The sequence below is a fragment of the Pollachius pollachius genome, assembly GCF_949987615.1.
Source record: "Pollachius pollachius genome assembly, chromosome: 13".
Classification (NCBI taxonomy): Eukaryota; Metazoa; Chordata; class Actinopteri; order Gadiformes; family Gadidae; genus Pollachius; species Pollachius pollachius.
The window spans coordinates 18,430,278-18,444,202 of NC_136946.1; the positions used below are offsets into that span (position 1 = coordinate 18,430,278).

The 13,925-nt window shown below is 45.5% G+C and overlaps 1 protein-coding gene across 1 annotated transcript in view; it reads left to right on the plus strand.

Annotated features, from left to right (window-relative positions):
* Positions 1-8,516: 8,516 nt before the first annotated feature.
* The window catches only part of fam135b (family with sequence similarity 135 member B), a gene marked incomplete at both ends in the record, with an annotated part of 28,479 nt that continues 23,070 nt past the window's right edge, over positions 8,517-13,925 (plus strand). The window contains 2 exons of the mRNA XM_079749405.1: positions 8,517-8,593; positions 10,642-10,721. Coding sequence (XP_079605531.1) covers positions 8,517-8,593; positions 10,642-10,721 — 157 coding nt within the window. The remainder of the gene's footprint in view (positions 8,594-10,641; positions 10,722-13,925) is intronic.

A 13,925-nucleotide genomic window follows, 5' to 3' on the forward strand; every position in this document is an offset into this window, starting at 1 on the left:
TTGTGTGCGTTACCCTTCTCGTAATTATCGTCCGCACCAGGAGGGACCCGGCAAGTGAGTGATGAGATGCTTGATTGAAAACAGAATAATAATAACAGCCAGAGCTGTGTGCACGCTCTGTGGTGGAAGAATGCGTGCAGGCCGGTGTAGGACAGAGAGGTGAAGTAAACCATGTCATTAGCTTAATATGCTCGGGCAGGCTGCGCTGCCGTTTGCTCCTCCCGCGATGTGATGTGTAACGGCATGATGGAAATGAATTTTGATCTGTTCAAAGGGCTATTCCTGCGGCGAGCCCGCCTAGACTCGCATCCCCGACGTACTGAAAGAGGCCCAGAGGATCGCCTGGCTGGGATCAATGTGAAGTGAAACCTTTCCTCCTCGATTTCATTATTTTCAAGAAAATAGCTCAATTCTTTTCCATTTATAGTTTATTCAGTTCCCGAAAAGATTAGTCATTCTCTGCAGTTGAGAAAAGTTAAAGTATGATGATTCACTTTGGGCCCGTGGGCTGTAGTCTGGTGTCTTTTTTAGGAGTGGCTCAACAAATTCTCCAGCAACCCTGAAACACCTGGCTTCTTTTTTTTTCTAACTTTTTATGCAGCAAACATTATAAAGAGCACTTTCACGTTTCCATGTTATCTTACGACCATACGTGCGTCGGCGACAGCCTCATCTCTGGTGTTGGTCTCCCCATGCTCTCGGTCAGTACAAACTGTACCGGATCTGATCCCACCATCGACCATCCTACCTCACCACAAGGTCCAATATTAAAGACCATGATGGCACGCCCACCATTATGGATCACTGGACGCCCTACCACCTGATACTCCGTCAATTACTACCAACCTGTGCCGCGCCAAAGGTCGAGTGTGATGCGCTTTGTGACTCTGCGTATCGCGTTGCGTAGATCAATAGTGCATTTTGGTCACCACACATCAGAGCCTGTCGGTGGCGGAGGGAACATGATACGCTGCGTGGGTTCCCTGTCGAAGTGGGATCATGTGTCGCAATAAGGTAAGCTGGGAGAGATCAGGGTTTCTGTGTAGTAGGGCGCACAGGGAGAGAGAGAGAGACTGGCGACGGTGGAGCTGAAACAAAAGGGCTCGTTTAGTCAAGCAAGCAGCATGTCCCATGACTAGCAAACTTGTGATCTGGAGCAACAACACAGCTCCCTTCCAGTCAAATTCCCATGGGACCGAACAGGATTTGTTGTGATGTGGTTGGTGTTAAAAAATTCCCTCATTTCATGGCTTGCATTTAGGGGATTTTGCCGACACTTTTATCCACAGCTACTTACAACCATTCATTCACACTTTTCACAGCGAAGGCAGAGTCAACCACGCATGGCGACAGCCAGCTCGTCAGGAGCGGCTAGGGTGGGGTTGTCTTGCTTAGGGACACCTTGACCCTCAGCTAAGAGGAGCCAGGGATGGAACCAGCAACCAGTCAACCAACTCAACCTCCCGAGCTCATCGCCCACTTAAGTTCCAAATCCTCCACGCCTCATCCAACTTTCCATACATTTATATTTTTTGGCCTCTATTTTTTACTCTCACTATGTTATTGTGTCAACTATATTATTCCTTTGAGTAAGAATTGAGTTACTTACAGGACTGACCGCTACACACCATGAAATGGACAACACACCAGATTATCCCTAGCCATGACATCCCCGGTACAAACGTATGTATGTTCAGACCTCATTGGTTTGCGTTATCATTTGAGTCAACATCAGCATCTTCTCCCTTGTACACAGTGGACTGTCTGCCGCTAGGTCTGAGAAATAGCCATCTAGGGCCAAGGAGAAGAAAATAATAAAATAAAATCAATAACGCTCCTCTCTTAATCAAGAGTGCTCTGAGCTTATGGCAAAATGCCACAACAGAAAGCAGCAATTGACTTTGAGAGGACTTTGAAGAAGGAGGTGGGTCCAGCTGCAAAGGATTTAAGACTCAGCAGACAGACTCTTTACCTAGTAGGCCTTCCGTCAGACTAACATCAGTTTGGAGCAATAAAAAACAAAGTGTTTGAGTTTGCAGTGGGTCGAACAAGCAGACTAACTCCTCAAAATGGATTGGTGTCAAACAAATATTGACCAAAAAAACATCTTATCCAGTCGTATTCGTTCCCCAATTGGTCAACATCTCTGTTTGGACAGATAAGGCCTATACTATTTCAAATGTGAACTCAAAAATGAGGTGAGTATATGTGAACATGATAGAGGAATAGCCTATCATCATATCATGGATAATAAAATTATCATAGCATTCATTATCAATTATCAGTATCATCAAACTTTCAAATTGAAAGAGGTAGGCTATTTATTCACACAGACAAAAAAAACTATATTACGATATATTCGTTTGTTTCTATCATGTCTTCACTAGTAAGATGCCGAGGATGCCGTAAAGTTAGAAACGTGAACGAAATAACCCCGCGAGCGCTGTTCAGTCTCGCGCTCATGACGTCAGTCCGCCGCCTGCACGCACCAAGCACGCACTCACGCATGGTGCGGTGCGGTAGCAGAGCGCGGTCCCTGCTTGCTGCTGACCGCTTCAGCTTAGCACATAAAGCACGCTGCCAAACCTTATCGGACATCAACATGACAACCGCTAACACTTAACCTTGGGTCTGGCGTGGCCAGACTTTGGCAAACTGAAACGCCCGTCGACTGGGGAGGGAGACACAGAGAGATAGAGACAGGGAAAGAGAGATAGAGACAGAGAGGAGAGAGAGAGAGAGAGAGAGAGAGAGAGAGAGAGAGAGAGAGAGAGAGAGAGAGAGAGAGAGAGAGAGAGAGAGAGAGAGAGATAGAGACAGAGGGAGAGAGAGAGAGAGAGAGAGAGAGAGAGAGAGAGAGAGAGAGAATACTGCAGGACACATACTGGATGAATAACCATGGCAACAGCAGCAGCAGCAGCAGAAGCGGCGGCGGCGGTGGCGGTGAGCGCCGATACACTGATACAAACAGTGTGGTAGTACACTCTGGACAGGTCGCACGTCCGTCACCGCCGTGTTGTCGAAGGTCTTCGAGCGAGACGGTCAAACCGAGAGCCTTGTGGATAACATATTTCAGTACGCAGACGTCATTGCTAAGGTAGGCACTGCTGTGAGGATGTGTGACATGCGCTCCTGTGTTGGGTCGGTGCTGATTGGCGCGTGTGTGTTTGTAACATGAGAACCTTTTGGACTCGTGTACACACACACACACACACACACACACACACACACACACACACACACACACACACACACACACACACACACACACACACACACACAGTCTCTTCATTGACAGTGTGAATATTGTGCGTGCACTGTGTGATGCTAAAGTCTAAAGCAGCTGACAGCTGTTGAGATTTTTTCCTACTCGATTAAAATTAATCTCAAGGTTAGTTCTGGATGACTTGATGGGCCACTAGCAGGGTTTATATCTGATGGGCGTCATGTTAGGAAGTCTGAACAGGTTGTTTACAACAGTGAACTATTAGAACATGATACAGCTGGCCTCATGTACAGAAGCCTAATCAATAGTCTATATTACGTAGAAAAGATGATGATGTCCTTTTTCAGATGTATCTAATGATTTGGCATCATATTTAAACACATATCATCACACAAGAGTTTGACTGTATATATACATATATACAAATACATATATATATATATATATATATATATATATATATATATATACATACATACATACATACATACATACATACATACATACATACATACATACATACATACATATATATATACATACAGACACACAAACTAACGAACTCAAGGAACACACATATGTATTTATCAGGTGGCCAGGCAAAGACTTCTTATGTTGGTCATCCATGGCCTAACCATGATGAGGTTCCACTAGGGACTTTGGATCAAGCAAAATATTAGATTCAGACACCAACCAAAAGTTGGCTGCTCTCCCACCTCTGCACCACTACTCGATTATGGCATTACATCACTGTCAGCTCAGCGGGTTCAATGTATAACCACTTCAGTTGGCACTGTACAACATGATTAGTCAATCAGTTTTTTGATGATTCTTTGGGGGCAGACAGGAACTGTCAGTCCACTTCTCTCTCTCTCTCATGATCCCCATCAGTTGCCTCCATCCATAAGGTTATGTAACCCGGCGACGTGTCATGGCGGTGTCTTTATTTACAAGTAGAGCCTTGGGTCCAGCAGTGTGCTCTGCTGGCTGATAATTGTGTTCATGGCTGAGGAGAAGAATGGCTAATTTCCTGTCCTCGTACAGTCTTCGTCGTCATAGCACTGAAACCACTGCCGCCATGTTGCCATGACCTCTTAAGTGATAACAGTTGAAGTCATCTCACGGGTTGGATCAATGTGATAAAATAACAAAACAATACATATATTACCTTGTTTGAGCATTAACACATGGTGTTGATGATCACTACTCTTTTCAGGGACCTAACACTGACATCTTAGGGGGACCATATGGTAGTTAATATTTTCACATTACATGTTTGACCTCAAATATTTTGAGTAATTAAAGAGTTTTGTCACAAATCGTTTGTCAACTGGCGGACTATGGGTATAAAATGTAACACAAGAATGTAAATTATACATTTGATAGACCTAGGCATAGAAATCTATGTTTGTTTAATCGTTCTTATTATCACAAAGAGATATTTTGGTGTTATCAGTGACAGTGTGCTGGGACTGCTATTGGGTTTCCTGCTCTGCATAAATGAATAGTCCCAATGCAGATGGATTTAATGACTGGCAGTAACGGTTGAATATCTGATCACAAGATTGGCTTTCGGATTGTATTGCTGAGTAAGCAGAAAGGTGATAAATATTGACTTATGTTGTAGGATGCTAAGGGCAGTAGTGTCATACAACACTTACTATAATGGCAATTAAATTCATGTGGCTTTCAGTGTGTAAAGAATCTACACTTTGTGAACCTCGTTGGAAAGAAATAATCGAAACAAACCCACAAGAGTTTTGGTGGAAAGGTTCATCGTGGTTAAGGCCTTCTGACCAAGTGAAAAAGTGTAATTCCGTTCTAATGTAGTGCACTTTACATTTTAAAACAGCATTAATGGCATTTCTGCTGTACTTGCTATTAGCGATCAAATTGGTGCTAAACCAACCCAAAAATACTTACTTACCGTAACATGAGATATTGAGGTCCTTTGAATGAGAAGTATTCTGGGTTGGAATCACATGAAGTGAAGTAGTTGTCCAAATATAATTAGTAATGAGTTAGCTGAGATACTATAAGCTGGGTAGGATAATGTTGAATATAGGGCATGATAGAGTGGGGTCTAGAGCAGTCAACTCCCAGCGAAATGTAATGTGACCCCCAAATCAGGAACCTCTCTTTGAGCATCAGTCCACAAGCAGCCTAAACTCTGTGTGTGACCTGTGTATTTTCACTCACTGTAGTTCCCTATGGACACATGGCAATAGCATTAAATGTGTGCTTATCGGCCTAAGATACAAACAAAAGTAAAGGTATTGAAAACCCTGTTATACCAAAAACGTATGCATCCGAGTTTCAAAAATGCAATCTGATCAGTCATAACGGTTTTAGGAAAAACGGGCACATTAAGTTGGGCATTGCAGAATAGCAAGTCTGTATAACTCTGTATAACAACGTTATACCCTTTAGTAAAAAATGAAACAGACATGTACAACAACACTTTGTGAGCCTCTACTGGGAAAGTGTTCAACTAACCTGGTAGTTATTAAAGTGTGAGAATAGTGTGAAAGATTTGAACAACAGGGTCTGATTTCAGGGACTGCCAACATGTCCCTGTGGAAACATAGGAGTTAGCGAGTGATCAGTGCGCAGTGCACCGCCGCCCAGGTCCGTTATCTTCGACATCATTACCTGAGGGAAGAAGGTCAGCCTCATTTAGCATCATCAAAACCCTGATGTTCCTCATGGCAATGCTAAAAATGATCGGTAGTAATGACCATCTCGGAAAGAAACACTGTCATGCAAGAAGCAAGCGATTGGGAAAGTGGCTCAGAGTTGGGCTCCCTTATTTGGACTGCATGGCTTGTTTAGATTTATAACTATATATTTTAGTTAGTCCTTTGTTGTGTGAGCAGACGTAACCATCCTGTTGTGCGAGAACATGATGTTCAATCTCCTTAAAATAATAAAGGGATCCACAACACCCCAGTTTCGCTCTAGACCAATCAAGACTTTGATTTTCAAACATTAGCTTCAGGATTGGCCAGTACTGAGTACAGATCTTATTGCATCATTTACTTAAAACACATTTTGTAATATCAATGCCATTAAAGACTTACTCGTAACCTACAACTTCTATTCGTAACATTCAAATCTATAACAGGTTGACTTTGTTAAATCAACCACATAATAACTATTGGCTTCAGACCATTTTAATGACCGAATGTCTCTTGGTACCAGTCAGTCAAATGTCTAATACTAGTGTGCATATCACTCCAAGCTCCCCCCTTCCTGCTCTTTCCTGGCCTTTGTCTTCACCACAGAGCTGCAAAACCTCCCCGGCTGCAAACCATTCAACACACACTTTTTGCATACAATGAAATATTATATGCATGGCAACAACGACATAATGGGCCATTCATTAAATGTACAATTTAATTATTGCTAGAAGAATGGGGCCGGCACTCGGAGGGAAGTGATAAGGTTTTATTGAAATACATAGTGGTTGATTCAGTTTGCCAGGCATGCAGCCTTTCTGTAGGCATTGTTCATCTGTAGTCTCTCTATCGCTTTCTCTCCCTCGCTCTCCCTCTCGCTCTTACCCTCGCTCTCCCTCTCCCTCTCTCTCTCAGCTCAGTGCCTGCAGTGTCACAAGGCCACTGGGTAATGTCATTACTGTGGCAGAGCAATTTTCTTGGTCCTCAATGTGTAGCAAGCTGCCCATCCCATTGTACGTGTGAGTGTGTTTCTTCTACTGCGTGTGAGAGTAGTTATGTAAGCCTGAGTATATGTTGTGTCCATGGATGACGGGGCATGTCTTCCTGCACGTCTCCATGCAACCCAGAGGTAGCAGAACGAGCCAACAGCACAACAGGTTGTTTCACATGGTGTGTGTTCTGTGTGTGTTCTGTGTGTGTTCTGTGTGTGTGGCCGCCCTCAGACCATTCTCATTGGTGGGCAGCCAAGTGGCCCCTGAAGGGCGGATGCGTCGCACACAGCGAAGGTTAATGTAGTTCTCACCCCTCGTCGGCCATTAGATGTGTGCTCCTAGGACACAATTGGCCTTACCCGCACACACACATGCACACAGACACACGCACGGGCACACACAGGGACAAACACCCTTTCAGAAGAACATTATGTGGAAGTTCACGGACTGTTCTGCTGACCGGCCCCCGTTTGCTCTGCGTGCACAAGCAGGAATACATGGTGGTGTTTTTGTTTTTTTAGCTGGATGGAGGTAGAGAGAGATAGTGTATCGTATAAAAGGGGTTCTATAGCAGTGAGGTCCTCATTGTAAAACTGATACCCACTTTCAGGACTGCCCTCGGCCGGTAGTCCATAATCCTCACTACACAGACATCATTTGATATGCTTGTAAACACATTTTACTGTGAAGAACGCTACACCTGTTGTACCTGTAGACTGCAACAACAACATTTAGGTCTTGGTTGTGGAGACATTTATTTTGGTAACTTTCGAGTTGCTGAATTTGTAAGATGACATAATTGTCGTAATTAATATGGACCGATATGGCATAACTCACTGTAACGTCTCTTCAAATGAAGAGTTTGATTTATCATTGCTATTACCTTTATATTCAACTTTAGTCCTCAAAAGTGTTGGGCTTGAAATGAGTAGCTCCAGTTGACACCAAAGGGGGTGTAATCACCACCCTGTGACATCATAGCGCACATCGTTGAACAGCCATGAAGATACCCTCTCATTAACTAGGAATAAATAGATCTCTCTTTCAACTGAACCATTGAACTGAAAATACCTGTTTTAGTCAGGATCAATGGAGACCCACAGCAGCGGTGGTGGTTCCTTTTAAAGATTTACCGTGCAAGCCAAAGATATTAATTTCCTGAAGGTAAAAATATGTATTACGATTGTACAGGCATTTATCAAAGCTGTATCTGTACCAGGCGATTTACTAAAGCTTTCATTCATAAATCAACACTTGAGTAAAGAAGACATCGCTCAACTTTGACCCTGATTTATTCAGCTTTCTGGCGCTTCAATCTGAGCAGCAAACAGATGCTGATGCGTTTGTTTTAAATGAGCACATGAACACAGCACGCACTGAGTTAGGTTTGACATGGCACATTCTTTCCCCCTTTAATTGCTCTTGCTGATATGGGTGGTTTTGGTGTAACCATTATTGTAAAAAATAAAAACTAACATTTTTCTTTGCCTTTTTGTACAAAACAGTAACAGTAAGATGTTGCTTAGGAAATGCAGTTTTGGTTCATCTAAAGTATTGTCTGTCTGTAATGTTGAATGATGTGCTGCTGTTTGTTTTCCAGGTGATGAGTGGCAACGGATCATGTCTGAAGTACAGGGAACACTGGAGTTTTCTATAGAGCTGCACAAGTTCCATAATGTGGATCTCTTCCAAAGAGGGTAAGCTTAAACTCTTTCCCATTGTCTCCACATTACTGATTATGTGAGTGTGTGTGTGTGTGTTGTTTTGTTTTGGTTTCATGTGTTGCTACAACACATTCGACATGGTTCCTGAATATATCTGCTGAAGGCTATGAAACACCACCCAAACAAGGGCCTAGAGGATTTGGTTACAAGTAATCCCTTTTGTATTTTCCAGGTAAACGATTGTGTACTGCGTTGTGTATGTCGCCGTGTTGTGTGTACTGTGTGGTGGCAGATTACACAAACTGGCATTGGGCTTGACCGCTGGCCTGCTCCAAATGCCAGCTTTAAGTGAATGATTTTCTCTTGGCAAATGGGATGGCAAAGGAGGCTTTGTCAGTGTAATCCCAGAGGCTGAGTGCGCTCATATATTTGCTTTTGCTGTCCGCCGAAATACTTGTCATATACGCAGGCTTTGCGTATGAACACCCAAAAAGAACCATTCCTCAAACACGGTCTTATTACCAATCACATTTATTTGTTTATTGTATGAATTTGAACAGAGGACATTTGTAACTGCGGGCAGATTAAGGCGCACATCTATAGGATTCTTGCAAAAAGAAGATATTGCAGTTCAAATCAGGCAACAGCACGGAGTTAATTTTCTCTGATTTCATTCGATTCACACGGGGCCTATCTGGACCAAGACAACTGGCCGTTTGGAGTTACTCGTGAAAACGCTTAAAAACAATGCTTCACACATTTTACACTTCACCCACGCCTGCCACTGCTTCTGAAGTGTTTGTAATTGGATGTGAAAATAATATTTTACCCTGCCGTGTTGGTGTGCATAACACATAGCAACACGGCTGAGATAACATGGACTCAATCACTCTCTATTGTAAGAGACAAGCCTCGTGTTGGAATGGATTCATCGGGCGCTGACCTGACAAGGGAAGCTCACCTCTTTTATTTATCGGCCTTCAGAAAACATTTTCCATGCATCTTTAACAGTCCATTGGCTAGAACGTAGGCGTGTTTGTGTGTGTGTTCGGTGTGTGTTTGTGTTTGCGTGTGCTGTATGTGTGCTGAGTGTGTGTTGTGTGTGTGTTCGTATTTTGGATCATTTTTTATTTACACAACTACAAAACAAGGTTTATGGATGAGGATGATGACAGTAAAGCTATACAAAGCTTAAAATGCAATGGAAAATTAAATGAGTACATGAGCCAGAGATTCAATCATACAGTCTTTATTCAATATTAAAATGGTATAACACAGAAAGATTTGCCAGATAGAGTCATCCATTCCGTCAATACATTAATGTGGGCACTCTTTGCTTTTTAAGCTGATCTGGGTGTTAGTAGCTGTACACTGCAGAGGCAGGCTGCTACACTCCAGTGCCCCCAAGGTGTGTGCGTGTGTGTGTGTTTTTGTGTGTGTGTGTGTGTGTGTGTGTGTGTGTGTGTGTGGGTGTGGGTGTTTGTGTGTACATGTGAGTGTGTGTTCTCCGTGCCACGGCTTGGTCACTTGGTCACCTCCCCACCCCCACACACATGCACCCCACACACACACAAAAAAATTGTGTGTGTGTGTTCTGTGCCACGCCCTGGTCACTCAAATGGACCCAGTTCCCCCAGAGAATACGGCTGTGCTTTTACACAGGACCACACCGGTCCTCCCGTCCGTCAACGTGACCTCTGGAACGACGTTTCCTTCGTTCCTTCTCCGTTGAGTGTTTCACTGCGCTGTTTCTCTACTCCACTAGATCCACATGGAGCTAAACACTTCAGGCTTTCCTTGTTAAATGTTGGGGTGATCACACAGACATTCATACACAAATACATGCAATATTAGGCTATGCCGCATTCATTATGTATGACAATTTGAAGCCCTCCCGCCACACACTCCCAATTAATAATTCACCCGCCTTGGCACAGGGGCACCCAGCGATCCTGTTCGACATGAAGAGGCAAAAGGCCTCCGCGCTCCCATGCCACCGCCACCAGCACCCTGTGGAATGACTGTATTGAAGCGGGTGCAGCGTTTAACACCGCGTCTATGTTTACCCCCCCACTGACCAGGTACTACCAGGTACGGGCGGGGTTGAAGGTGTCTCCGAGGGTGCCTCACAGGCTGATCGCCACCACACCTGGGAATGCAGGTAACCTCCGCTCCAAGTCCTCTACATTTTCTGCCCCGACTGTAATAATGGGTTCAAATCTTTATAACCCATTATCCAGTGTTCACCTTAAAGGGCGTTATTATGCTCACCGCGTGCTGGGGGATATTACAGTGCACTATGGGTTTGCTGTGTTTGGGACCATGTTTCCCATGCTCTCGTCTTATCTTTGGCGCTCTGTGGTGTGTAAACGATGTTGTGGCTGCCATGTCCGGGGGGGGGGGGGGGGGGGGGCGACATCTGTTAAAGCAGAGGCTAGCTCTCGCATTAGCCCTGTGTTTAGCATCGTTATGCTAGGCTACATGGTTGCGTGCAGGGTTGCCGCGCAAGACGGGCGGGGAGTGTGAGAACATCGAGTTTGTGATTGTTTTTGTATAATCGTTTAATGCGTTACGATTTTCAGTCGCGGTCCGCTGTCTTTGGCGGGAATGACTTACGTTGCATCGGCAGGGATCTTCTACCATTGTTCTCAGCCAGAGTGGTAATCTTTTCCACAAAGATTAGTGCATTAAACTGCGTCAGAGGGACGAGTGCAGCATTGTTCACGCTACAGAGGGCCCTGGGCCCTGGGAAACGTGGATCAATGTCGCATTATGATCATGTTTGATCACACCACACGGTGCCTTTTGATGTTAAACGGCAGCATCAAGACCCTTTGACGAGCGAGGTCTATTTCTGACTCTCTCTCGCTCCCTCTCTCTCTCTCTCTCTCTCCCTCTCTCTCTCTCTCTCTCTCTCTCTCTCTCTCTCTCTCTCTCTCTCTCTATTTCAGTGTCCTATATCTCTATGTCCCTCTGGCTGTCTGTCTCCCGCATGACGCTAAGTCGTTGTTTGCATGATGGCTGCAGGTTTGACATCTGTTATGGATGTATTTGAAACAACCTCCCCTTTCAGACTTAACTATGGGGTTCCAACATACAGGAATTCGCACAATGAACGTCACCAATATTTCTTAAGGCTGTGTTTCTCCATTGATGTTTATTTTCCTTAACATTTCAACGACTTACCACGTGTGCGACGTGTGCGTCGTTTGACATCAACTAGCAGAACTATGGAGGGAACCCCTCTGTTTACAGAACGACTTTGGAATTTGAGAGTGTTTGGTGTCGATATTGCACCTGTTGTTGTCATTGTTGTAGTTGTCGCCGTGGATAGAATGCTCATGATCAAGCCTATAAGCTTTGTTATGTTGCCACAAGCAAAGCTAGATAATAAGTCAAACAACACACAAATATGGTTTATTATGGCTTTGATATCTATGATCTCTACCTTCGTGGAACATGGGATTCTTTTCATATCATCTTCCCCCTAGCACTGCCTCTGAACTCACCGGGAGAATTATAATCTTGTTCTCTGGCAACACAGGAAGCTGTGGCACTGGCAATACTGATTTGCAGTAATAAAGGCTATTTTTAGCCCAGCAAGATTGGAGGGGGACAGACTGTGTGTTTGTGTGTTTGTATGTGTGTGTGTGTGTGTGTGTGTGTGTGAGAGCGTGTCATTGATTCCCCCCTCCCTCTCAAATCCCTTTTTTCCATCTTTACAATGAGCAGCCCGGCGACGTGAAACCCCCTGGCGGCGGTGTGCGCAGTGCAAACAGACAGGTTATTAAAGGGATATACGAGCGCCGCAGGCCCCATGTACATTACATTATGAATAGAACATATTCCCTCCACCACACCTCAGTCCATAGCCACACTCGTCTATATTGAAAAATTAATTCTGTACCAGTCATACAGTAGCTGTGACTCCCGCTCTAACTGTGTTCGTTATGAACACTTGCTTGCATAGCTATTGCAACTCGTTGGTTGCCCTTTTTAGTAAATACAATAAGACGGTTCTTTAACTGTAAACTCCGTCATACTGCACCAAGTTTGCAATATATTTTCCTGATTCAATATTATAAGTAATTACACTATTAGGGAACATTAAGATTTAATAAGACAAGAATATTAATTTATTCTTCGACAGGAAAATGCGAACAATTCTATATCCATGGTATGACCTGAGGACTGTGCTGCATTCAGTACCTCCCCTCCCCCTCCCCTCTTCTCCCCCTCCCCTCTTCTCCCCTCCCCTCCCCTCCCCTCTTCTCCCCTCCCCTCTTCTCCCCTCCTCTCCTCTCCTCTCCCCTCCTCTCCCCTCCTCTCCCCTCCTCTCCTCTCCTCTCCTCTCCCCTCCCCTCCCCTCTTCTCCCCTCCTCTCCTCTCCTCTCCCCCTTCTCCCCCCTCTTCTCTCCTCTCCCCTCCTCTCTCCTCCTCTCCTCTCCTCTCCCCTCCTCTCCTCTCCTCTCCTCTCCCCTCTTCTCCCCCCTGTTCTCTCCTCTCCCCTCCTCTCCTCTCCTCTCCTCTCCCCTCCCCTCCCCTCTTCTCCCCTCCTCTCCTCTCCTCTCCTCTCCTCTCCCCTCCTCTCCTCTCCTCTCCTCTCCTCTCCCCTCCTCTCCTCTCCTCCCCTCTTCTCCCCTCCTCTCCTCTCCTCTCCTCTCCTCTCCTCTCCTCTCCTCTCCCCTCCCCTCCCCTCTTCTCCCCTCCTCTCCTCTCCTCTCCTCTCCTCTCCTCTCCTCTCCTCTCCTCTCCCCTCCTCTCCTCTCCTCTCCTCTCCTCTCTCTTCTGTCCTCTCCTCTCCTCTCCTCTCCTCTCTTCTCCTCTCCCCGCCCCTCCCCTCTTCTCCCCTCCTCTTCTCTTCTCTCCTCTCTCCTCCTCTCCTCTCCTCTCCTCTCCTCTCCTCTCCCCTCCCCTCTCCTCCCCCCCTCTTCTCTCCTCTCTCCTCCTCTCCTCTCTTCTCCCTCTCCCTCCCTCGCTCCCTCCCCTCTCCTCGCCATCCACTCTCCTCCCCCCAGCCCCCCTCCTCCTCATCTCCCCCCAGCCCCCCCTCCTCCTCCCCTCTCTGCAGCTCAGCTCTCCTCCACAAGGTCACACACACTGTATTATGCCTGGTAGCCTCAAGAGAAAGAATCTCAGTTTTCCCATGCACCAGCCCACGCTGCGGCCAGACGCAGAGGTGGGGGGGGAAACGGTTACATTTATCATCCAGAGGAGGGACAAGGGAATGAGACCCAGTCCACCCCCCCCCCACCCCCAAAACCCCACACCCATACCCACACACATCCCCTCCCCTGACCAAATGGGGAAACGCATGCTTGACATTTCATTTGTTCTCTTTCCCGCGCAGACAAATTAATTGCTG